This window comes from Halichoeres trimaculatus, unplaced genomic scaffold, assembly GCF_033239565.1.
Source record: "Halichoeres trimaculatus isolate MK-OKI-2021-1 unplaced genomic scaffold, fHalTri1.1 fHalTri1_scaffold_21, whole genome shotgun sequence".
Lineage (NCBI taxonomy): Eukaryota > Metazoa > Chordata > Actinopteri > Labriformes > Labridae > Halichoeres > Halichoeres trimaculatus.
This window is the reverse complement of record NW_027437199.1, coordinates 18085268-18110819: the sequence shown is the minus strand read 5'-3', so window position 1 is coordinate 18110819 and position 25552 is coordinate 18085268. Positions and strand designations below refer to the sequence as shown.

The following is a 25552-nucleotide window of genomic DNA, read 5'->3' as shown; positions in this document are numbered from 1 at the left end:
GGCAGGGTTGGAAACATGAAAAATAGGGCACATGCATAGTGTGTTTTTGCCACCCAAGAGGGCAGTTGAGTGTTTTGTGAAGCAGGAGGGCACCTCCATGCATGTTTTGGCCTGGATTTGGGCCTGGGGGGGGGGGATTGTTGCTTTGGAGGTAACATTTCGTCAAAGTTTACAAAATGAGTTACTTGGAAAATATAATTGTCGCCCAGTTCTACAATGAAAAATACTACATAGTACATTAATACAAAGTATTAATAACAAGCTAATCATTGCAACTATCAGAGGGGTTCTTGAAAAATGTCTAACCTGAAAAGGGTCCATGGTCTAAAAAAGTTTGAGAACCCCTGTCTTAGAGCCCTGGGCTGCCAGCTGTGCTAAGTATAAACAGATACTAAACAACATACAAACTGACAGTGTTTCCTTGTTGTCACGTTAGCCTACAGATACATCAGAGCACCAGGCTGCCGATAGCACTACATAAAGCCAGCTACTACAATGTTTGCTTGGTGTCACGTTTGAAACCCTTGCACTACATAACTGTACTCATAAATACCTTACCTCCAGTAAAAAGTTGTCTTTAACAAAGAAAATTTGTTTCAATTCAATCTCCATTTATTTCCAAAACCAACACACACCTCACTAAAAGTAATTTATGATGGTGTGCGGAGACTCCGACCACAAGGTGGCGAGGGAGTGCAATTAAAATAGATCCTCCTCATAGTATCTTTAACAAGGCTTTCATATTTCATCACGTGATCATGCTGTAATTAGATTAAGGAACACACACACACACACACACACACTTACAGACTTACACACACTGTATCTGGTGTCTCCAGCTGCCTCTCTCCTCCTCTTTCCCTCTCTGGACGGATTGATTTCTGTCAGGACAGAAAAACACTTTTTTTTCGCCCCTTTCTCCAAACCTCACCCACTGATCAATGTTTTTTCACACTGTGTAAACATTCATTGAGCCATGTGTTTGGAAATGTCATCGCCACTGCGGCCATTGGGTGGGCCATACATATTTCATCTCCTCTGACACCTGTTTCGATTTTGTGTCAGCTGGCCGTGCCGCGCCACGTCTCCGGGAGAAGAAGGCATGAAAAATTAAGCATGCAGACTTTCTGAAAGTTTCATGTCCAATCACACACAGACGTAAATTGGAAGGCACAAGCCCAAAACACTGTAATCTGTGGCTGACATGCAGGTTTCTCCTCTCCCTGGTGAAGTAGCAGGCTTTTATTTTTAGGTTGTTTTCTTTTCTATTTGTATCTGTGCCTTTTGTCAGCTCCTTTTTCTCCTTCTCTGCAACACACTCAGCTCTGATAAAGGATTAGATGCAGTTTGTTCTTTCTCTGTTATTATTTTATCTACCCTCTCTGATGCAGGTTGAGCAAGCTCTTTCATTTCAAAGCCTGCAGATCCTTGTGGGTTTATATAAATGTTCATAAGTTGCTTTGACATTCTATATCAATGTCAGAAAAAGAAGAAATCAAATCAAGTTTGATTGAATCTTGCAGAAAAATATATTTTGACCCTGAGGTTTTCATTGGTACATGTTGTTCTTCACAGAGAACATGATCAAATACACTGGAAGCCCTGACAGCCTGCGCTCCCGTACTCCCATGATCACTCCTGACCTGGAGAGCGGGGTCAAAGTCTGGCACCTGGTGAAGAACCACGAGCACGGGGACCAGAAGGAGGGCGACCGCGGCAGCAAGATGGTCTCTGAGATCTACCTGACGAGACTTCTGGCTACAAAGGTAAGCCAACAATCTTACATCAAATCAATCCTGGTATTTGCTCATTTTGTGCAGTTGAATTCCTCCTTCGTGGGTCTGTGAGATCTTACAAGACATATGGCTTTCAACAAATCTCTGCGCTCACAAGTTTGATTTTTACTTAGTGTTCAGAAGCAGTTCATGAGGTGAAAGGTCAAAAAGTCACTTTAACCACCACCCTGTGTTAACATGAGTCACAACAACCTCACTTTATTCAAATGTTCTTGTTTACTGTGGATGAGTCATCTCTGGAAAATATTATTCTAATGTATTCCTCTATCCCCTCAGGTGAAAAAAGAGAAAATAGATATTTCTGTTTGTCTTCTGTGTTCGTTGCCGCGTCGACGCCGCCGCATATCAAAAAGAAAAGAAAAGAGCCATAAAGTTAGCGAAGGTGTTTCTGTAATGAGAAAAAAAACGGAGTGGGATAAATAGAAACAGCTATAGAACAAGTCTCTTTGAATGCAGCTTGTTACAGTGGCTCCCAAAGAGCAGTTAATTTGGTTTGGAGGGACTTTGATCCAGCAGCTGAATGCAAATTTCTAATTCACGGTTTAAACACCATCGTTCACTTTATCAGAGAGGGACTGCAGCGTGCAGGGAGGTGAAGGAAAAGGAAAAGAACAGGCTGTAATTTTTTGATAAAGAACGCCTTGATGTTTTTGACCCCCTGCCTGTTTGAGTTTAACACTCAGGTCTGTGCATCAGATGTTGAAACACATGAGGAAATAGTGCTTTGTAATACAACTCTGAACAAGGTTTCAAAAGAACATCAAAAATCAAAAAAGTAGGCAAAGACCTGTGGATGATTATCATACCACATGCTTTGGACCCCATCTGGAATGTCCATGAAATATCATCACGATGTAAGTTTGACTCAGATATTGTTTTCCTGATCTAGTTTCAGTGTATTTTCTCTTATTCCATTTTTTTTCCAATGAGTTCACCAAACTTATGCTATCAGATTACTAATTGCAGTTTACTGTATTGTGTAAAATGAACTTAAAAGCACTAGCCAATCAGAAGGTACAGGGTATGTGGAGCAGGGAGCCTTAAAGAGACAGGAGCTAAAATGAAGCATTTCAGACAGGCTGAAGTAAGGGTGTGTTCAAACACCAGTGTGAATGAGATTTGTGTAAGTTAATGCAGGACATACACCTAGCTGTTATCAGCTGACAGGCTGATGTTTGAATCATGATTCTCTACCTGGCTCAGCCAATCACAGCCCTTTTTCACAATAAGGCGGTGTATTTAAACACGCCTCTACTCCCTGCTGCGCCTATGTTACCCACCACTCTGCAGCTGTTGTAAAAGCATTGTCTCCTCCACCCCAGCCTCATGTAGCCAGGTATCAATGTTTTCTAAAAACTCTAGTCAAAGTGAAGATTTAAATAAAACTCAGATTTCATAGTTTCATGTGGATGGCAGAGTTTTTATTTTTCAAACATCACAGCTGAATGACGGGGGCTCATTTTGACTGGCTGGCATGAGTTTTATGTCTAAAAGACACTGACAAATATGGGTTTGAAATGCCTCAAGCTGCACTTATCAGCAGATTTAGCTGCCACATGTGGACAAAAGTGTTTTTAAAAACGAACGGGTGGGGAGGTGATATTCGTTTTTAAAAATACCCGGCTACATGTGAACAAAGCCTAAGTCTCTGTGCATGTATTTACCCATGTGGGGGATTATGTAAAGAAAACTTAAGCAAGTTGCTCAGCTTCCTACATCTATAACACAAATATTACTGTAATTCCATGAAGTAATAAAAAGTTCAAATCTTTGATGAGACAGTTTCAGACCAAAGTGATTTTTTTTTTTTTTAAGAGGCTGCTGTCGAGGGACCGAAGGCGCACCTTACAAAAAGCACAATACTCACTTTTCAAGTTACATGTGATACAGGAAGTGGAACATATTGCAACCTTTTCTTTATTTTACAACACAAACAGTGACTTGTTTCCTTAAACTCTCTTAACTCAGATTAGCACAACTGGAATCTCAGTGAATTAAATGAGGCTTAACTAGCTCATTTCCAAAATTAGCATCTTTAACTGATTGCTTAACTTTGAAACAGTTGTGTCTTTTCTCTCTAACATCATCAGTTTGTCTATATAGCAGCAGAGCCACTCCCCCTTTTTGACCGCCTTCTTCAGCATCAGGTGAAGAGGAAGGTCAGATGGAAATAAAGTGTTTTAGTAAATATTTGGAATTTGAATGCCTGAAAAGGTGGAAAAAACCTTCCAAACATTGTTTGCGTTTCCTTTTTTTAAAATTAAACCACCCATGTATTTGAAAATAAAACTTTGGATTTCAGTGTCACCAGAAGGCAAAGAGTGGTAACTACAGCTTATTGATGCTGTAACTCAAAGTACTTAATGACAAAGAGTAAAAAATGTTAGATACATCTGAGTAAGGCTCTAGCCCAACTGAACAAATAGAAATGAAATTAAAACCAAATTCATCCCTTCAATTAATTAAAGAAAATCTTTGGACCACACTCAGAGAGAACAAAGAGCCATATAAAGCGAAAAACGGCCAAAAAAACGGTTGCTAGGCGCTACCCAAGTAGCTGCCTGTTGCAGCAGCTCTCTCGTCTTTGTCTGTTTCTTGTCATTTTTTTCGTCTCTTTTTCGTAATCTTTGTATTTGGAGTGGATCATCACTTTGTATGGCTCATTGTCGGTCACGGACACCAAACTTTTTGTGGCTTCGGCAGTATTTTTTACTACTTTTCTCCTGTGTTTGTCTGGAGATCCTACATGTAACCATGGCTGCATTGTTTACATGCGAAATTAGCTGTTAGCAGCCTGTAGCATGTCAATGCTAACTAGTGTAGGGCTTGATGATTTCCCTCGAGCTGAGGAGGAGGCGGTGAGGACGACGTGCTGGTTCTCGGATGTGAGCTGGGAGGTGACGACGTGGACCTGTCCTTCCATCCATCGCTGTTGGGAACGTGGGATCTAACCCCGGGGGATGGATGAGCTAGCTGTGCTAGCCCAGCGGCATCATGCTGTTCTCGGACATGGCTGACGGAGCAGACATCGGACGCCGCGACACATCGGAGGAGCTTCTCCTGCTGTGAGCAGACAGGATCCAGGAGACAGAGACTGAACAGACTGCTGGGGAGGCTCAGTCCTGGACCCTGTGGAGGTGGAGACTGGCTGGGCCGGAGAGTGGTGGACGAGTGGTGGACGGGATGTCGTCATCTAATTTCTTATGGACATTTTTGTACTGTCTATACTCTTTCTTACTTTTGTTTTCTGAAATGCTGCGGTGACTCCTGAATTTCCCCTCGGGGATAAATAAAGTATTTTCTATTCTATTCTATTCTATTCTATATACTGGACTCTGCAGAAGAAGCTTAAGGAGAGGAAGCCGTGACAAAAACACTTAACCCACCACACCGTTCAAACACGCGCACACGTCCCCTCTTGGCCCTCGTAAGACGCTCTATTTCCCACCATTACCCTATTCCAGAGAGCGGGAAGGGGCTCCGACCTGCAGACAGCACATCATCTTTCCAGATGGATTGTTTTTGTGGAATAACCAGTTTATCTTAGCCGCCCATCTCTCTTGGTGAGGAATGATTGGGCAGACAGGCAGTGTAATTGACTGCGTTTGGCTTTCACCTTGCCAATAAATACTTCTCCCTGGCAACGCTGCTGACGTCTCGCATATTAGCTCCATCAGTGTCAGTCTGACGGAGTGTGGGTACGTGGCGGGCTGGTGTGTGGACAGTGGAGGGGGCAGAGGGAAGGATCACAACCCTCAGGAGTATCTCAGTATAATCTCCACTGTCTAATTGTTTGCTTCCCTCTCATTTTACTTTAGAGGCATGTGGCACGTAAACACCCAGATGACACATTGTGTTTAGAGCGGGGGTCTAATGACGGGGTAGATGGGTATGAGGGGAATGTGTTGGCAGCTTCAGCTCCACCAGGGAACAAGAGAACCCTGCGATGATGACAGCATTGATGCATGATTCCCCCTCGAGATGGAGGATGACGTAAAATGTCACAGCCTCCGCAAACTCACACAAGTTTTGGTTCAACACACATATAAAGTTAAGCACACACAAGCCGTAAAGCACTGTCACTCTGCAGACACGTAGGCTTGATTTAGAGATACATGATTCCACCTTTGATAGAAAAACAATAAGGGAATGTGGGCCACGTCAGAATTATCGCTGTGATTGTCGGACTAACCGGATTCTCTCCTCCCACTCTTGACTCCCCGATTCGGTCACCCGCTCCAGTCCAAATTGGATTTTTATTTGCCAGTGCCTGTACACACCTCATCTGCCACACTCAATGGCCTCTTTCCCTGATAGGAAACCTCTGTCGTTTCATTTCCATCCCCTGCCCTCGCCTTCTCCCGTGCATCCCATCAGCTCATTCTTTACAAGAGGATTAGATTCTCTCCTCTCTCTTCTCCTCCTCCTCCTTAAAGTCACCAACATTAAATCAAATTAGGGTCAATGGTGCAGTGTGGGAGCTAATCCGGCTGCACAAAGAAGCTTAGGAGATGCGCCTCCTGTTCGCAGATATTATTAAAAGTCAGCTGTGAAATAACAATTTCCCCCATCAAAGCTGCAAGCAGATTTAGAGGCCAGGTCTGTGAGATAGGAGGCAGACACATAAACATGGAGGAGAGGGACACAGTGACACGCACTGCACAACTCATAAAGCCATGCAGGAAAACATCTACACAGCTTTATGCCAATCTCTCCATCGACATTATGCCCAGGAATGTAGCAGAATGAATGAGAAAATCCTTCACTGGTTCCCGGAGTCCCATTCAATATGGCTGCTGGCTTAACTTACTGACACTACAAACTCACAAAGAGCCTCAACAGTGCTACATATTTTTAAATTAAAAAAAAAAAAAACATGTTAACTTGGCACAATAAAGTAAGACTACATGTGTCTGGTAGGTTATTTTTTTGGTTGTAACAATGCGTCTTGGCAATGTATTTTGTATCCTGAAAAGTCTGTTTTTCCCTTTTTAAAATGTGAAACATTTGTTAGGAACATGCATTTTGCGGGATGAGCAGCAGGGCTGAGTTTGTGGGTTGCGCTCATGAAAGATCTTCTCTGCCAATGCCAAACAGTTGCAACATTATTTGGAGTACCACCGCCAAAGTGAACACCAAGATCCATACAATATCAGACTGTCAGACTTTATTTATAAAGCATTTTTCATACACAGGAGTGGTAACACAAAGTGCTTGACAAAAAAAAGAAGTTAATTAAAAATAAAAAAAATACAATAATAATAAGTGACCCGACAATCCACCATGCACACACCTTACAACCCTCCACCCCCACAGCACCAACCCACACTCCCAAGTGCAGATGAACTGAGAAACTGTGGAAATGCTATCTGAAGACCTTAATGAGGAAACACTGAAGCTAAAGTAAAATGTTAAACTCAAAATAAGACAGTAAAACCTCATGAAGTAAAAGAAAGAAAAGGCTAAAAAAAATAATAATAATAAAATAAAACAGTAAAAGATGAAATGATGTAGGGCTAAAACTTTGAAGTACAGAATTTAAAAGCTGATTTAGAGTGAAGTAAATAAGACAAAAATGATTAAGTTAAAACAGATAAAAAGAGAAATATATATTTAATTCTAAAATATTAAGATTATATACCTTTAAAAACAATAAGTTCAGAACTCATGTAGACAAATAGATAAATAAATAAATCTCAGTTAAAAGCTAGATTGAAAAGGTAAGTTTTAGGTTTGCTATTAAACCCAGGCCACATGGCAGGTGTCCAAAGGAAACACAAATCATCCAATTTACCAAACAAAAGTTACCAGGAGAATGAGCTGTTTGCTACAGAACAGGGTAAGGAGCACTATGAATAAATAAATAATTTTAAAAAAGTAAATAAATAAGTAAAAGAAGTCTAAAAAAAAAGTTTATACTATTTTTTAGAAAAAAGAGTATCCCAAAAAAAAAAAACAGTATTTTTTTTCAGTAGCCCTAATCCTGTTCTGTAGTTTGGCATTTTTCATGGGTTTATTCAACGTACTCAGCTCTGTAAATAAATGATTTATTTAATGTATCTCCCAGAGAGAGGGGGACCATTTCCACAAGTGGAGATTTAGTTTTAGAGCACCATTTGATCTGTTTCTGTCTTTCCTTTGCCTCCTCTGCAGGGTACGTTACAGAAGTTTGTGGATGACCTGTTTGAGACGATCTTCAGCACAGCCCATCGAGGCAGCGCCCTGCCACTGGCCATCAAGTACATGTTTGACTTCCTGGACGAGCAGGCCGACAAACATAACATTCACGACCCGCATGTCCGACACACATGGAAGAGCAACTGGTGAGTGAAGCACTTTTAAAGCCTAATGACATCAGAGGCTCAGGTTGGATCTCAGATTGTAGCTCTGACAGTCGTAACATTAATGTCATTATTTGTACACCATTGTGTGTATGGTGGTCCTTCCTGTTTTTTTTAAGTCTTGATAAACTTTGAATATTTTGCCACATCTCACGTGGCACTGACCTGGTATTACCCAGTGTCAGTGCCAAGCTTCACCACACGCCTCTTCCCTCCCAATATCCATTAACCACAGGGGCGTGTAATCTTCATTAAAGCCAACCACAAGGGGCTAATCCAATTGGCTGCCAAGACTCTCCATCTATTATCATGGTTAACTGGGCCAAAAAACGCCTGTCACTGTGGAAACTCCACAGTTACAAATGTACGCTCCCGGGTGGAAGGAAGTCCACCTCTAAATTAATACCAACTGATTAATTTAGACCGTACTGACCTCTTGTGAGTCCACCTTTGGAGGTTGGCAGGGGTTAAATAACCAGAAGTGCACCTGAATGTGACGAGAAGAGGAAATGAAAAGGCGCAGAAAGGGAAGTGAACTCAGTGGGAGTTAAACGCACGCTAATATCTCATTAGCCTCCCGGCCTCTGCCAAGATCCCAGCATGCATCACTCAGAGAATGGCCCACGGGTGCCATGGAGATGGGAGGATGGCAGTGATGTGCATCAAGGGACAAATAGAGAGGTGGAGGAAGAATAGTTGGTGGAGCTGAAGGAGGGGAGAGATATTATTTACTTTACACCGTGGTCCTAATTTTGATCCCTTCGTGTGTCTACGTGTGTGTGTGTGTGTGTGTGTGTGGGATGCTTTTAGTGAGTGTTTACTGAGAGCAGCGGGTCACTCTTTCTTACATTTGACTTTTAATAGCTCTCAGTAGAGGGCTGTGAATGAAAAGCTATTCATGACAAAAAGCACTGAGATTGAACACAGTTTTTCGACTGCCACCACTGATTTTTTCTTTGTGTGGGATGTGCGTCTGCAACCTTTAATCGACAACAAGTGTGCAATCGTAGCTGCTACTATAGCCTTCACTTTGTCTGGCAGGAGAGAATCACAACACCTGTGCTGCTCCTATGCTAGGCCTTTCTCTCATTAAACTTCCCCGGCTAATTTCCATTATACATGCCATTAATTATAAACCATCACTGGAGCCAGGGCCCACACGACACACTGATACCCTTATATTTCCTCCAGGGTTTCCATAGCATCCTTAGAGGTAGCCATTATGCTCAATTATCTCTCAGCTCAGAGCTCCAGTGCCTTTTGTATCCTCACGTATCCATATCGTGACATTTTTTACTTTGCTTGAGCTCAGGAAATAATCTGTAACCCATAAAAACCCAGTTTCACCTTCACAGTAGTGTAGCGTTAGCACCTACACTGGAAAAAAAGTGAAATCCTATCAAGTGATTTTGTCTTATTAAAGGTAGAAAATGTCTTTTAGAGCTTTAAGATGAGCCACATTAACCTGACCAGTCCAGAAAAATGTCTTATTTCAAGTTATTTAAAGACAAAAATAAGGTCTGAATTGCTTGAAACAAGTAAAAAAAAAAATCTGCCAATGGAATAAGAGAAAAGTTTCTTGTGTTAAAGCTATGGTCTACGATCTGAAACCCAGTTTGGCTGAGAGACTGCCCCCCTGTGTTCCAAGATCCTGCCCCCCAGCTTGTATTGCCCTACCTCGCCTCCTAACAACGCTCCCCCTTCAACAGAGCAAGAAGCCGACCAGCAGAAAATGTCACAAACACGTCAGTCATGCCCCTTGTAAGACACGGTGTTAGCTTTTTCAATTGGACAGGCGCGATCAAAACCATAAATTAGCCGGCGAAGCAGGTCTGGCGTTGCTACTGCCAGCTGATCAGAGCAGAGCCGACTGTGGGCGAGGCTTTACCTTTCTCTGTGTGTCTTCACCAGTTCTGTTTACAATGCTAAAGATGTGTGGCTAACTTATGCTAAAATCTATTGACAGAGCCTACCTGTTTGACCAGCAGCGTTCAGTCATTAGCCAGTATAGGCACAGACTAACCAGAGTTATTCAGCTGACATCTTCCACTGTGGTAAACAAAGTCATTACCTGTTCAACAGAAACTCAGCTGTCTCTGTGTCAGTCTTCAGTCCCAGATCCCTCTGCAGCTTTTTCCACCGGTCGTTCATTTCTCCAATATTTAGTCTCTGTTGGCACCTGTATCACTCATAATTCTTCCTTGCTTCAGCCTTTTTCTTGAAACTTTTTCGTTTTCTTCCTGTCCCTGTGGAGGGTAACAGCAACAGCTTCCTGGTTTAGGCCTTCTCCAGTTCCATGATGCCAGTAGCTGAGCAGCTAGCTGGCGTGAGAGGGGTAGTGGGGAACTGAGGGGAATGCAGTTTGGAATGGTCAATTATTATGCTGTTTTGCAGCTGATGTACTGAATGAATTTTTTTTCATTCTTTTTGCTTTTTTTATTGCTTTTTTTATTGCGTAGATTGGACCATTGGACCATAACAGCCTCAGAAACAGTGTTTTCAATAATTAACAAGCTTCCGAATAGTAGACCATAGCTTTAAGACATCCAGTTTCAAACAAATTTTCAAACAAATTCTTCTTGTTCCATTGGCAGATTTTTTTAACTAGTTACAAGAAATTCAAACCTCATTCTTGTTTTCTTTTTAATAACTTGAAACTGAAACTGGACTGATCGGTTGAATGTGGCGCATATCAAGTATAAGAAGACAATTTTTCCTTAAAACAAGACAAAACCCCTTAATAAGATTTCATGTTTTTCCAGTGTACCCAGGTCTGTAAGTCATATATCAGAACATAACAAAGTAAAATTTAGTCTCTGTTATGTTTTGTTTTTGTCCCCTTCCAGCTGAATTTTCTCTAAGTTCTCTGTATTGTGTGACAGAGTTGTGATGTGTTTTTGTATGCGTGTACAGTAACCGTGTGCACGTGTGAGTCACTGGCTCCCAGAGCATCTCCAGATGGTATCTTTTGGATTAGCCGCAGAGTGTCAGCGTCTCCTCTCATCCTCGCTCCTCTGTATTTGGTGTGTGTATGAGTGTGTGTGTGTCTCTGCCTGCATCATGTTTGTCATGTCGGGAAACAGACAGAATTTTAATTATTGCGCAAAAACCGGCACACACACACACTCACACACCGTCTCTTCTGCATGCTGATAACCGCCTCTCTGCTGTCACACTGCAGTCCCAGCCTTCTCACGCTTCAGACAGCATCACTGCCATGTTTAAGGGAAGCTAATTTTAAGTTTCAGGAGTTTTTAAACGTATTTGAAGCCTTTTTTATGTGAGGTCAGCTCGCTTTTTCATAATTTCCGCTTGCCACTCACACTAAAGGTCGTGCCTTTTCACCCACTGAGGTGCGGTTGGAACAATGCCCGGGCAGGTCACCTTTCTAAAGCTGTTAATTCAAACTCAGGACACTGCATGAAAAAGGTCAGACTTGGGCTGTTCCCTGTATGTTCTGTAATCCCTGGAATGGGAAGACCTCAGCCGCAACATCTGTGACCCTTTGCATGCCAAAGGTTCACATCTTCATTAGGCTGACATCCCACTGCTGCAGATTTAGGGGCTGGACGGCTGTGTGCCAGAAGTGCAAACAGCAGTCGACATGCAACAGGAAGTATTTGTTGGTATGGGTTTTATGAAGTATCACCTTCCTTTTATTTGCATTGTGTTGCCTGTTACATGTTTAGTAAAGGCAAACTGTAAAGAAAGCTTATGTGGTTGTTTGTCTGCTTGACATTTAAGAAGTTGTGTCAACACTGGAGGGTAATCTTTTCCTTCCTGGGGAGATGAGGATTAGCAGAGTTGATTGAAAGTGGACAAACACTTCCCTGACGAAAATCTGTTTCACAAATAAAGAATCTGTCTGAAGAATCTTAATGTTTCATGCTCTGTTTCACTATTTGACACACTTTTCTTGGATGTTTCAGTCTAATTCACAGAAAAAATGCTTTTTCTACTCCACCAGCATAATTCCTTTTGGATCAGAGATGATGCCCTTGATCTTGGCAGCTGATACTTAACCTAATCCCTGACCAATCTGACTGATTATAGCCGTCCTCTAGATTGCTAAAGCTTGTCACAGCTTGAGTTAACTACATATGAAAGTGTTTTTCCAACACAAAAGGTAATATTTCAAAATATTACAGTAATTATTGTGGATTCCCAGAGTCATGTGTCATCTTTTTACTTTACGTCCGGTTCAGAGCTCGGGGCAGCTGGGCAGATTGTCAACAATCAAGGCAGCACAGCAGTGGTGTTAATATCCCTTTGATCCCTGCACCTAATCCCCCTAGATTCTGTTCTTCAATTAATTTTCAAGTCATAACGCAGAGTTTCTCTTTCCCCTGAGTCCAAATCCCCCTTTGTTGGATTGTACATCTGAATGGCTTTGTGGGTGGTTCTGCTCGGATGACTGCTTAGTGGGAAGCACCAGTGGTATTTAAATGATTGCATTTTATTTCGTCTCTTTTTTTTTCCATCCTCAGTCTTTGATATCGTGCCACACAGAGAAACTCCCATGCAGGCTGGAATACTGAGTCTATACTGTAAAATTTTGCGACCTCAGCTGAAAGCAAGGAGAATAGTATAGATATAAGATCCAAGTAACACTCAGCTCTTTCTTAATACCACCTGAGCCCTTTCAGCGCCTCACACAGATAAAGCCAGCCCTATATCTATTCATTTTGGCAGAAACAAGCCAAGCAAATAAACAGACGTGTATATTTTCATTATTCTGGACAGGCACAAAATAGGACCCACTAGCACAAACAAGGCAATATGAACTGTGTCACTGTGCGGCCCCCAGCGAGGACCCCTGGACACTGCTGGAAAAAATGAGCCAGCCACCACCTGGTTTTAAAGATAAAGGTTTTATTGAATTGTGCACACACATCAAATAGAGCACATCGGCAACAGCAGGACCTGTGTACTCGCTTTGCAAAGTGAATGAGTCCTCGTCCCCCTTCCTGCCTCATAATGTGCTCACATCTACCGCCTGACTGGCTGCAGCAAATATGAAAAATGGCATTTGGGGACTTAATCTCGGAGCAGTTCAACTGGACACAGACTGTTGTTTTACTTTACACTCTTTTGTTCGTGTGTTTGCAGGGCTGTTTGAGCATTCTGTCACTGAGATGTAGCTGAGCAAACGATGCAAAAGTAATCTGCAGGACAGGACAAACACAGCACAGTACAAACACATACATAAAATATAAGTTTTGTCTGTGCAGCTCCCTGAATTTGATGACTTTGAGATGGAATAAAACTGTTTTTATACCATATTAAACTTTAAATCTGTTCAACACACACAATTATTTTACAGTTGTGTAAAAGTTTTGAATTTCTTCTTGTGTCATCTTCTCTGCAGCCTACCTCTGCGTTTCTGGGTGAATGTGATCAAGAACCCCCAGTTTGTGTTCGACATACATAAGAGCAGCATCACAGACGCCTGTCTGTCCGTGGTGGCCCAGACCTTCATGGACTCCTGCTCCACCTCAGAACACCGCCTTGGGAAGGACTCGCCCTCCAACAAGCTGCTTTATGCCAAGGACATACCCAGCTACAAGAGCTGGGTGGAGAGGTGAGCTGATGAAAATGTACACTTGTTCACACCAAACACTGAAGTAATAAAGGTGGGGAATGTGTGTTAGCTGAGGGGGGTGGTCAGAAAATCTGCTCTGGCTGCGTTTCATCCCAGCACACACACACACACACACACACACACACACACACATACACACAACCGGGCTGTAGCACGATGATCTATGAGCTTTGAAACACAATCCAAGTTATAACACAAAGGAGTGGAAGCCCAGGGCTTTGAGATCTACATTACAGAGGAGGCTGGAGCAGCAGGTATTTTCTTAAATGAGAGTTTTATTGATTTGATTTGTCAGCAAGGATGGCAAAAAGGTCCTGAATAAAAGATGGGGTGGTGTGAAGCGGTCAGAGTCTTCATGTTTCACTGGCTTCATTACAAGTTTCAGAATATTTATATAGCTGCTTTAACAGATGGAACTAAAGAGCAGGTACGAGCCTGAGATAATGCTCAGTCGTCCTGAGAGTGTGTGAGTTTGTGAATGAACTCTTTAAATCAACAGATGTGAGGATCTTTTGCTTCAATGTGCTTAATTAGATTTTTTGAACAGCAAAATTATTCATGGACAGAGAATCCTGTAACTGCTCCTGTAGGGGACACCATAAGCAGACTGTTTTTACTCATTTTTTTAAAGAGGCTGTGAGGAGTTTGAAAGTGATCTTGAAAAAGTAAATATTGACAGCTACTAAACTACTTACAAACTGACAGTGTTTACTTGTTGTCACATTAGCCTGTAGTTATGTTGGAGCACCTGGCTGTCGATAGCACAACATATAAACAGCTACTACAACGTTTGCTTGTTGTCACGTTTCTAACCGCAGCGCTACATAACTGAACTGATAAATACCTTACCTTGGCGCATTGTATCCAGTAAAAATTTGTCTTGAACAAAGAAAATTTGTTTCAATCCGATCTCCATTCAATTCCAAAACAAACACACGCCTCGCTAAAAGTAATTTATGACAGTGTGTGTAGACTCCAGGCCATAGGGTGGCGAGAGAGTGCAATTAAAACAGATCCTCCTCATAGTATCTCTAACACTAAGTACTGTAGGTTTTTTTCATCAGCTTCAGTGATATGGTTAAGACAGATTTGACACAGGTCTAATGTTGCTTCCCTGCTTTCTAACCGTGGCAAAGTGAGCTTAATGTTAGAGGTGGAGCAGTTCCAGCAGCCTGGACAGAAAGCTGCACAGGGGAAAGAGGGAAAACGAGCAGTGTAGAGGTAAAGAGGACACGTCCTTCATGCTCCAGCCTAAGTGTAAAGGTAGGACGTCCTTACCTTGTGTTTCCTCGGTGGAAATCTCTTTACCAGGCTCAGTTGCTTCTCCATAATCAGAACACATGTACTCGTTGCAGAGTTTCTACCCTGCAACTTCAGCAGTTTTGTTTTGTTTGGGGTGTGGAGGCAGCGTAGCCGGGCTGCTGTTCTTATCCCACTGTGCTTTGTACTTGCCGCAGTATGTTGATGTTATTAATTTGGGGCTGTGAAGTGAAGCGGGCTTGTGAGATATTGACACTTGTGTTGAATTTGATGTGGGAGTTGATGCTCTCCTGACAATGACAAATCCATCACAGCTGTCAGGACTCTATTTGTTAACAAGAGCGCCTGCTTATGGATCAGTACATTTGCTAATGTAACATTTTATGGAGACGGCTTGTAGAGCTGTTTGAGGAGTTTGACACAAAATGAAGAAAAGTTTTCTACAGGCTGCTTCTACTCAGAGGATACTAATTATTTCAGTTTATAAGTTTTGCTGGTTAAAATAAACATGGGATAAAAATTATGTCCTTTCAAACAGCTTAGTTTAACATCACATGCATATTATAAATCTATATCCTGTATGAATTCTATAGTCTGTGACTGTGGGTGTTTGGTTTGGCAGATGGGATAAACAGTTCTTTATGAAATGAGACTGCTCTTCTTGATTTGGCCGTTTATTGAAATTTCACACAGAGAGGAACTGTCACACTCAAAATACAGAAGAGAAATATTATTTGTTAGTATAACACAGCCTGACTTACCTGAGGATAGTTATCTTTAATGGAGGCGAAGTTACCATTAAGCAAAAACTTATTTAGCTTGATGCTAACATACAATGAGAAAGACCTTTAACAGGCAAACAACTTGACATCCTGACTATTTTTTTCCCAAGTGTTGATCATTAAAGACAGATTACAGAAGCAACAATCTAACCCAGTACTGAAACATGAGTTTGAAAGATCTTTATCTCAGTATCATGAAAGATAGTTTCTTTAAAAACCTGCTAAAAAATATAAAGAAATGTAATATACCCCCTTGAGGATTGTCATACTGCTAGAGGCACCTGAAGTTCATGACAGCCCATTTTCAAAAATTATTTATTTATTTATTTATTTATTTATTATTTTTTATTATTATATTTGTTATTTATTTATTACTTTTTTCCATGAAGCTGCAATATCCAAATTGTTACTCATTTTTTGAAATAAGTATTTTCTGCACTGAAACGCATATTTACTAAAAACTTTACGAAAAAAGTTGCCAAAAATGCCCAATTTATCAAATGTGATGCAAAAAATATCTCATAAACAAAATGCTATAGCAATATTTTGTAGTGGATTTTTCTAAAACTGTTAATTAAAATCTCAGTCTCAAAAAAAAATTAGAGGTTTCTGGCTGAACAAGGTTAACATCAACATGCATATGTTTCCTACACTTCAAACTGAACTGCAAACTATAAACCTGCTACCAAGCTACAGTAGGGGTACATGGTCAAAAAACAGAACCACCAATGACTGAAAACTCCTCAAATACAGGGACTTTAACAAACAATCATTAATTAAATGATTTCCTTTCACCTCGACCACTCTGAGCTGTGTATGCATGATGCCTCAGGATGTTGTTGCTTTGTGTTGCCACCAGTTGAACAAACCCTGGTCTAATGTTTCAACTCTTTGATAATAATCTCCCAATGATTCTTTCTCTTTTGCAAAGTAAAGGACTAAAGTTGTGTTTATACAAACTTTCTTTCCAAAACAAGCACACCTGCTCTCCTCACTAACAAACTCCTGCCTGGTGCTCCCTAAAACTGCCCTGCAGCACTGAGCAGGTGTTGATGTGTGTGCGTGACCTCTGTGCAAAGGCTATAATCAGCAGCAGCCTGCCTTTCCCTTTGCTCAGTTTGCTCTGAAGACTACCTTCCTGGCAAATCCATCTCTCCCTCACACATGCCCAGAGTTATCCAGCCAAACACCCGGCCTGTCCTCCAGCGGCTGCAGCTACAGGAATTTAATATGTAAATAACGCCCTTTAATTAACATAGTTGATAGGGGCAACGCAGCTGCTGCTGACAGTGACTGATTACTCTTACTTCAACACACTGTGTGATTTTGTTCTGTTGTGCTGTTCAAGGTTGAAATCAGAAGCCTGTCAGTGTCTGCTCTGACTCCATATCACTCATGTTACCATGCAGCACACTTGTTGCCTCATGCATCAGTTTCACGTCCTTAAAGACCTGCTGCAGGGAGTAATTAGCTCTGAGGAGAGCAGCAGCTCTGTCTCCTTTGAAACACAGCGACTGGTCTATTCAGCGTCTCAAATCACAAGCCAGATTCTCTTACAGCTTTCATCACAGTAAACACTGAATAACTCTGCTTTGTTTCCCCCTCTGTGTCTTCCAACAGGTACTACTCAGACATTAGTAAGATGCCAGCGATCAGCGACCAGGACATGAACGCCTACTTGGCGGAACAGTCACGGATGCACATGAATGAGTTCAACAGCATGAGCTCTCTTAGTGAGATTTACTCCTACGTGGGCAAATACACTGAGGAGGTTTGTAAATCCAACACTTCTCCATTCACCTTTTTTCTCCCCCAACCTTTACCACTATTTTTCTATCTTCTTCAAACTGATGCTCGTCAGTGTTTCCATCCTCATTTTGGTCCCATGGATATATATCACTGTGAACAGGCTGGCATGATTCAGAAACTCATCCAAATCTGTAGAAAAGAGAAACCACTGCAGTGATTCTTCATCCTGAACTCAGAAGTTTGTAGATTGCTTCACCACGGAGTGCAACAGCAACATTTTCAGCACTTTCCAAACAAGTGTTTTGTTGTTAATATCAAAAGTTGAAAGTGTTGGAGACCACTGCTGCAGAAAATCCACTTCTTTCCTTATAATCTCTGCATCAAAACTAAGTTTAATACACTTTTTTCTTGGAGAAGAAGAACAATCTGTCACTTGAATGCATTGTCCACCACAAGGAGTAAAAACATTTCATTAGCAGCCTTAACCAATCACATAATAATTAACTTCAAATGTAGACAGCTCTTTTAGAAACGTGTAATTTTAGATTAAGAGACATGTCAGGTTTATAATCTGTAAGAAGTGATTCTTTTATCTGGTTTTGTAATACAGTGTTCATGAACCCTGACGAAATGTAGTTTTGAGTCCAGAAAGGAGCTGTAAAATCCTGATTCACAGTATGAGTATCTAAGGGGTTTAGGTGTTGAGCTCTTAAACCAGGGATTCTAGTTCAGATCTGTCCAAAAACCCTCTGTTTCTGACAAAAAAAATGGAAAAATGTCCCCAATACACTGTTCTTCCTGTTTGTGCTTACATACCTGGTAAGGGCACAGTTTACTGCAGCTTTAAGGATACAGGAATCGCTCTTTAAAACAGCGTGCTTAACATTTAACGATGGCTTAAGTTAAATGTCAGTAGAATGACTGAAATTCATTATGAAACTTCTGCTTCACCTAAAAATGCAAATAAAAAAATTCTGTTTAAAGCTACGTTTACATGTACAAAGAAAAAAATCTGCTTTTTTTTCCACAAGGAGGCGCCAAAACAAGCACAAAGCTTCTCACAAGAGCTTCAATGAAAGTGGTATTTTTGATCAGAAAAATATAAAGGCAAATGTGTGAGGCTAAGCAGTTCAATTAAAATCAAAATAAAAAATAAAGGAAGGAGCAAGAAGACTTTGGAAACAATACCTTTTATAAGTCTGAGTAACCTGTGAAATTAACCAACCTATAAGAATGAGATGTGCTCTCTTTTGAAGTGAAGCCTGTTAAGGGTGGGAATCATCAAGTTTGGTCTGGGTCACTAGAGTCTGTCACGGCTTCCTTATCGTTATATTTTCTTGTTGGTCACTTTTTCTCCTGTCTGATTTCCAAAAAGCTTTCACCTGTCAGATTCTACAGATTCTGGAGCCTCCATAGTTTCAACACAGCGCTGTTATTCTCCTGTAATACTGTTTTTAATGTGTACAAACACGTCAGGAATCTATCATTACTAACACTTATAAGACTCTAAACATGAACAAGAGCATGTGAATAACTCGAATACAGCTCTATCCCCATCTCCTGACTGCAGTGGTGTTACTCAGAGCTCTGTGAGTAATGTGTGTTTACCTCTCTGTCCCGTCGGCAGATTGTGTGCTCACTGGAGCAGGACGACGGCGCCAGGAAACAGAGGCTGGCCTTCAAGCTGGAGCAGGTGGTGGCCTTCATGAGTCTGGAGAGCTGAGGACCGCACTTCCCAGGGCGCACTGGGAAGAGACCCCATCAGAAACCGAGCCGTGCCTGAGCGAAGACCTGTCCCCATCTTTTTTCATCATGTGACTTCCTCCCTCCGCCTTTTCAAAGATGATGACTTCTTCCTTGACCTTTTTTCTGCTTCCTCTTACCTGAGAGATATTTTCTGTTCCTCATCCACTCTGCTGCATAGACTAGTTTACCTGAATTTACCTGAGGGGTGGTTCAAGCTGTGGTTGGTGTCTCCTTCAGTGCAATGCAGGAGATCCCTCGAGCTTCGCCACACGAAGAGATCCGAGGGGTGACTGCCTGGAAGCGGCCATATTGGCAAACTTCAGTCCCCCTGCTGGAAGGGAAGAGGGGAAAAACATTTTTATGTTGCCTTCAAGAATTTACACTGATAGGTAATTCTTTAAAAACCAGGATGCTGGTGTCCATTTTGTTGAGAACTGTTTTGGAAATAGGATAGTTGAAATAAAACCATCTCTAGAGTCCTGTTTATTGTAGTTCTATATTCAATATACAGAATCAAGAGGAAACATCAACAATGATGACTGCAAGCCAAATGAACACCTCTGAAGAAAATTAATGCAAGGATGGTTTGCCAAGTTTACACTGTACCTACAAGCAAAGCATACATATCCGAGGAAATTTGGGGCGAGTCCAGGCAAACCTAGAATGTTCTTGTGTTCTTTCAATGTAGCTGGAGTTGTATTTAAGAAAACAGACTGATGGGGGAGGGGGAGGAGGATTAGTGCTTCTCTGAACTTTTCCTTTATTGAAATGTGACTGACACTAAAACTTTACAAACCGGAGCATCCCCCGACCTGTACCCCTCTGCAACATTCGCACATGTCCCTGCCCAGCTTACATTTACTTCAAAGGAAACGTTCATGATTTCTGCTTCCATCCGGCTTACGTGGCTATAGCAAAATTAACCTATTAGACAAAAACCCAGGAGGGCCTCGACCCAAAGTGGATCCTCCGTAAGAAGCACACAACAACCAACTCTGGAAGACAGTTCCTGACTGCTCGTCCAAACACCAGGAGCAGTCCTCATCTGGCTCTCGCCTCTTCCAATCTTGTGCCGCCACTGCGGTCGATCAAAGCACACACACACCCGCACAAACACACACATGATCAGCAGCTGCCTAAGATCCTGACTGCCTAGAAGTCTCCAGTGAAGGAATAGCTGACTGAAACGTACTGGGTAGGAACTGTCTGATCATTAAAGATGAGAATGATCCAACATGGCGCAGTCAGAGACGGCTGACTGCTCTCTAAAGGGGTCTGTTGTGAGAGTAGCACTTCTTTCCCAGGATGTTCTTATTTAAAGACTTTTTGTGTGGAGAAATCAAACAAGATGGACTAAGTCGGTCAGCCAAAAACCAAAGGAGCTTGAAATTTTCAAAACGGTCAAAAATGTATTTGTAAAGTGCCACTGAGGAACGTAGAAAAAAAGGACTATGTAAAAGACAACCACTTCTAGGACAAAAAAATATTGTGACTGGAACTTTAAGAAACCTGTGTGATTTTTCTGACCTCAATGTGTCGAGGTGAGAGGCTTTGTGGGCGACGTGATCCCATCCTCTTTCTCTTTCCATCGCCGCGGGTCTCTCTGGCTCTCTGCACACCGTTCACCCTCGTGTCCGGCTCCTGACTTGCCAGTTTTCTTTCTGTTTTGCACAAGCGTTGGAGATGGTAGCTAGTTGCATACGGCAAAACCCCAACTCTTGAGTGTGTAACTGTTGAGGCGCTCTTGTCTGTATTAGTGTAGTTGTCCTCAGTGGCGGCAGGGGGCGGCCTTTCTCCAAGCCTCAAAAAAAAGAAGAAAAAAAAGAAAATTTCAGAGCTGGACAAGAAGTGAGCATCACGGCAGGATAAACAGGAAACGACAGACTTTCAATGTAAAACGAGCGATTGAAAGAGAGATGATGGAGGCGCCCTCCGTACCTTTTGACCTCTGCCCTTTCTTTTGCCTTGACAACGTGCCCCATGTGGTGATGTGAATGTGTGAAGACCGCCCTAGGTCCACCTTGGGTCCTTTATTGGCTTTTTAAGCGCATGTAAAACGTAAACAATTTAAGAAACTTATTTAAAAAAAAGTGAAAAATAAGAAAATTAAGCCTTGCAATGATGATGTGGATGTGTTCTTTTATCTTTCTTTTGCTTGGAAGAATCGAGATGGAAAAGTGGATTGTTCATGTAATAAAAACTATAACTTTCGTTTAAGGTGGAACCTTTATCAGCCCTGCTGCAGATCCTCATGTCCATGGTTTTTGTCAAGTGTTAGATACTTAAGAAACAGATATTATATACCCTTGCATGTTGACCTACTTGGATGGTATGAAATGGAACTGCCTTGCTCAATGATACTTATATACTTCTACTACTACTAGGGACTTAAAAGTTACAAATCAGAAACTCCCACCGTTTATTTCAGGTTATTAAATAACATGAACCCTGTTTTTGAACCCTCATCGAGGTGACGTGTCCTCAAACTCATGACAGCTGCGTCTACTCTGTGGTTTTAGTTTCGGTACACTGAAGATGCAAGCTGAGTCTTGCTCTGTCTTTGCTGCTATTACATCTTGTTTTAAGAGTTTTATCTTGATTATGTTGTCTTTTACATTTCCCCTTTATTTTGTCATGCTGTCATTGCATCAGCTGAGCTTACATTCAGTTTCATAATACTAAACTTGTCTCCAATCCATTAAAACACATTGATTTCTTCTACAAGGTTCAGCATCAGTTTTCTCCACATATCATTCAAGCTCTTTCAGTGATCACAAACAGTGGTTAAACACCTTTTTACAATCCACATCATTCAACCAGAGGGCACATAGACTTAGTAGTATCCTTATGTTTCAGACTGAGTTTGGCAAGCGACTGTTTTTTTTTCTTAGCCTTAGTACGTGAAATGTCCAAGTCATCGTCCATTGATCCCCGACTGCAGCTCTATGAATGTGTGTTGTTTCTACTTGGAGGGGTACATTCACAAAGTGTTTGCTGGACATGTTTTGTGGTAAACATATCAAACTTCTTATTGGTAAATGAGGGGACTAAGGATTGATTGAGCACCTTAAAAAGCTGGCATTCAATTGTAAGTCAAAACTTTCCACTTTAAACACCTCTAGACGATTACAAAGAACCTCTCTCATTCATGTAGCTGATGTAAACTCTGTCTAGATACCCAAAGTTTCCCCCCTCACAGCTGTGTGTTCGTAAACAACACAGCGTGCAAGTCCTGGACTGTCATTGTGAATCTGCCCCCCGGTGTAACACCCTGTCTTTCATTTTCTCCTTGCCCCGTCCCTTCTCCTGCAACAAAAGGCCGCCTGCGAGCAGCCACCTTGTTGCCAAGAGCACAGATAAAGTTTCCACCTTGAAACGTTTTGTAGGAACTAAAACTGTCCTCCTAGCTCAGTGTTATAGCAGGTGTTACAGAAACAAGCTAGAAAAGACTTTTACTAGACCATATTTGAAAGATAAAGAGTATCTTATTGAGAGATAAAACCGAACCAGGGGGATATAAGGCGAGCTTCTCTAACTTTGTTATAATTAATTGTATACCTGTGTATGTAAATATAATGCATTCCTATTTTGCAGTCAAGAACAAAATACTATTTGTAATATAGAATAAACTTTATTATGAAACCAAACGTCATGATTTTTTGTGTCATTTTGCAAATTGTGCTCAGACTTGAGGCTAATTCACAACACAAGCCTGAAATATGATCGAGTCTGAATAACTATACATTTTGACTTGCAACTTCTCCACAGGGAAACACATTGTCCTTATGTTAAATATTTCAACACCCAGTCAGAGACCTCCTCACAGGCGATCTGTGGGTGGAGATTTGCAGCTTTTTACTGCAGTCACCAAAAAAAGAAACTTGTAAAAGTTATAAATAAGTTTTCTTTCCTGCAATACAGTTGCACACCAAGCAGAAAACTTGTACAAGTGTCAGTCAAGCCTGCTCTGTAATTGGAGATCAGGCGGCTTTACTGTGGCTTTGAGACAAATGCCACAGCCTTAGTTTCCACCTTGCTTGAGTCCGATCTTTACCCTAACAGTACAAAACGTTTACACGGCTCTATGAACTCAAAGTGGCTTTAAAAGAAGAACTGTAGGTCTGAATTTGAAGGCATTTGCTCATAAAGAGCATTCTGTGTGCTGTCAAATAGCTCTTCTCCTAGGTGGCAAGGGTGTCCAGGGACTTTGAGGCCATCTCAGGTCTGCTTCTGTCTCCTTCATGACTGAGATTAAATGCATAACAAAGAGACATTTCCATTATACTCAGATATCTAATTATTCTCAGAGCTGTTGACTGTGCATGTCAGGACACACAGGAACAAAGCCTGCTGAATACAGCTCAGTGAGTATAGAACCAGCACAGGAGCTCTCCCATGAAAAGAGAAATCCTGATTTTATGATACATAATGGCCCAAATTATTTCAGACTTAAGTATCCAAATTATTTAAATTATGGTTTTATCCAATTAATTCTAAGTCTATGGCCTGATTTTTCACAGCGCCACTGGGGAAGATAAAGAAACCAAGGTTTGGAATAAATTTTGCACAGAGGAAGTCACGCTCCAGGAGAACACGCTGAATAGCCCAGTTCTGAATAGGAGAAGCTGAAAGAGTAAATCTCTAAATAATAGGTGAATTAGCAGCGAAACAGTCACTGCCTTTTAGAGTGCCTTTCTAAGAGCAAGGACAGAAGCTAAGCACATTTCAGAGCAGCTGGTTTTACTAAGACTTGTTTCATAAGGGAGGTAGATTTAAGGTCACTTATCTACCCATAGAAAAAATATCTTCCTAAACTTATTCAATTACAAACATTGCTGCAGATATCAACTAAAGTGAACTGAGCCTGAAAATCAACAACAAACCACCAACACATGAGGGCTGGGCTGAATAAAACCAGCTGATAGGAGCAGAATAAAAGAGAAAGGTCAGTGGGTGCTATCTACTACTACTACTGATATTGAACATACCTCGAAGTTTCAAACTCTTATAAAAAAAATGAAATTAATGAAACCATAAACAAACAAAAAAATACATTGCCCATGTAAGGGCATGGCTAACTCAAGTGACATGTTGGCGCACTGTAGTTGTCTGCAAAGAGGCCAAAGTCCCGCCTCTTTGCCCCATCCAAACTTGGACAAATCTAGGTAAAGTTGAGCATTTCCAATATGGCCGCTGTCAACGATGGGCCCCAAAACTCTGTATCAGAAACAAATGGATGACATCACAGAGACAATGCCCATACATTCTATGATCTGGAACAATCTACTGGTGGAACAATATAAAGATATTGAACATTTGGGGCACAGATGGCCTACCGGTTTAGGTCACACCCCATGAGTTTCTCCCTCAAGCGGGTGACCCGGGTTTGAAATCACTCTCCTACTCTATCCACTGTCCTCTCCTCTATCATTAAAGACATGAAAAGCCCCCAAAAATAATTCAGGAAAAAAATAGATATTGAACATTCAAAGTCAGATTTTTTTTATAACTGGGTGTCACCCCAGACTCAAAACTAACGTCAAAGTTTCCATGATCATTCTCCTTCTATAACAAGAAAAACTGATGGAAACACAGATTTAAGCACAGAGTCTCAGAGACGTCAAACATAAGTTTCTGAAGAGAAGTAGCATCTATGACAGAATGCTATCTCCAGCTAGCTTTTGGTCAATCTTTGGTCTTAGTTCCAATGATCAGTAATTAAAGCAGGATTTATGTCTCATGGCTAAACACTGCAAGGCATCCACTCAAATTCCAACTTACTACAGCCCTGATAATCAAATTTAAACACAACTTTTGGCCTTAATTCAATAAAAAGGCAATTTATAATAAAAAAATTCTTTATATTTATGAAAAAATATGAGCACAGTGCTAACTTGAGGCTGAGATTTGCACGGGAAACTGAATTTGGAAAAGGATCAGACCCTGACCTTTCAACTCTACCACTGAGGCACAGCCACCCCAAAGCTAGAGTTGACTCTACTTCCCTCCTTTTTTCTGACAGCTTCTCCATCCCATCATCCAAGCTGGATGCTCCAAAGTGGGGGATCGATTTTCTCAATGAATGAGGAAAGCTGGCTCAGGAGGCCTGGACCTCTCCTTGAGTTTGGCTCACGTTCAGTCTGTTACTACTCCAAGTGATGTTTAAGCTGCCAAACATATACAGTATCATTGGAATAAAAAGCTAATAGGGGAATAAATGGATCTTAAAGAGTCGAAGTCTGTTCAGTAAACACAAATAGAGTCTAACTGTACAGT

The 25552-nt window shown here is 41.4% G+C and overlaps 1 protein-coding gene across 3 annotated transcripts in view; it reads left to right on the top strand.

The window, feature by feature from the left end:
• plxna4 (plexin A4) overlaps nt 1-22897 on the top strand; it is a 328944-nt gene extending 306047 nt beyond the window's left edge. For all 3 annotated transcript variants that reach the window (XM_074697775.1, XM_074697774.1, XM_074697776.1), the window contains exons 28-32: nt 1576-1766; nt 7950-8119; nt 13506-13718; nt 17402-17552; nt 19158-22897. In XM_074697775.1, coding sequence (XP_074553876.1) covers nt 1576-1766; nt 7950-8119; nt 13506-13718; nt 17402-17552; nt 19158-19253 — 821 coding nt within the window. In that variant the 3' untranslated portion in view covers nt 19254-22897. The remainder of the gene's footprint in view (nt 1-1575; nt 1767-7949; nt 8120-13505; nt 13719-17401; nt 17553-19157) is intronic.
• The last annotated feature ends 2655 nt before the right edge of the window (nt 22898-25552 follow it).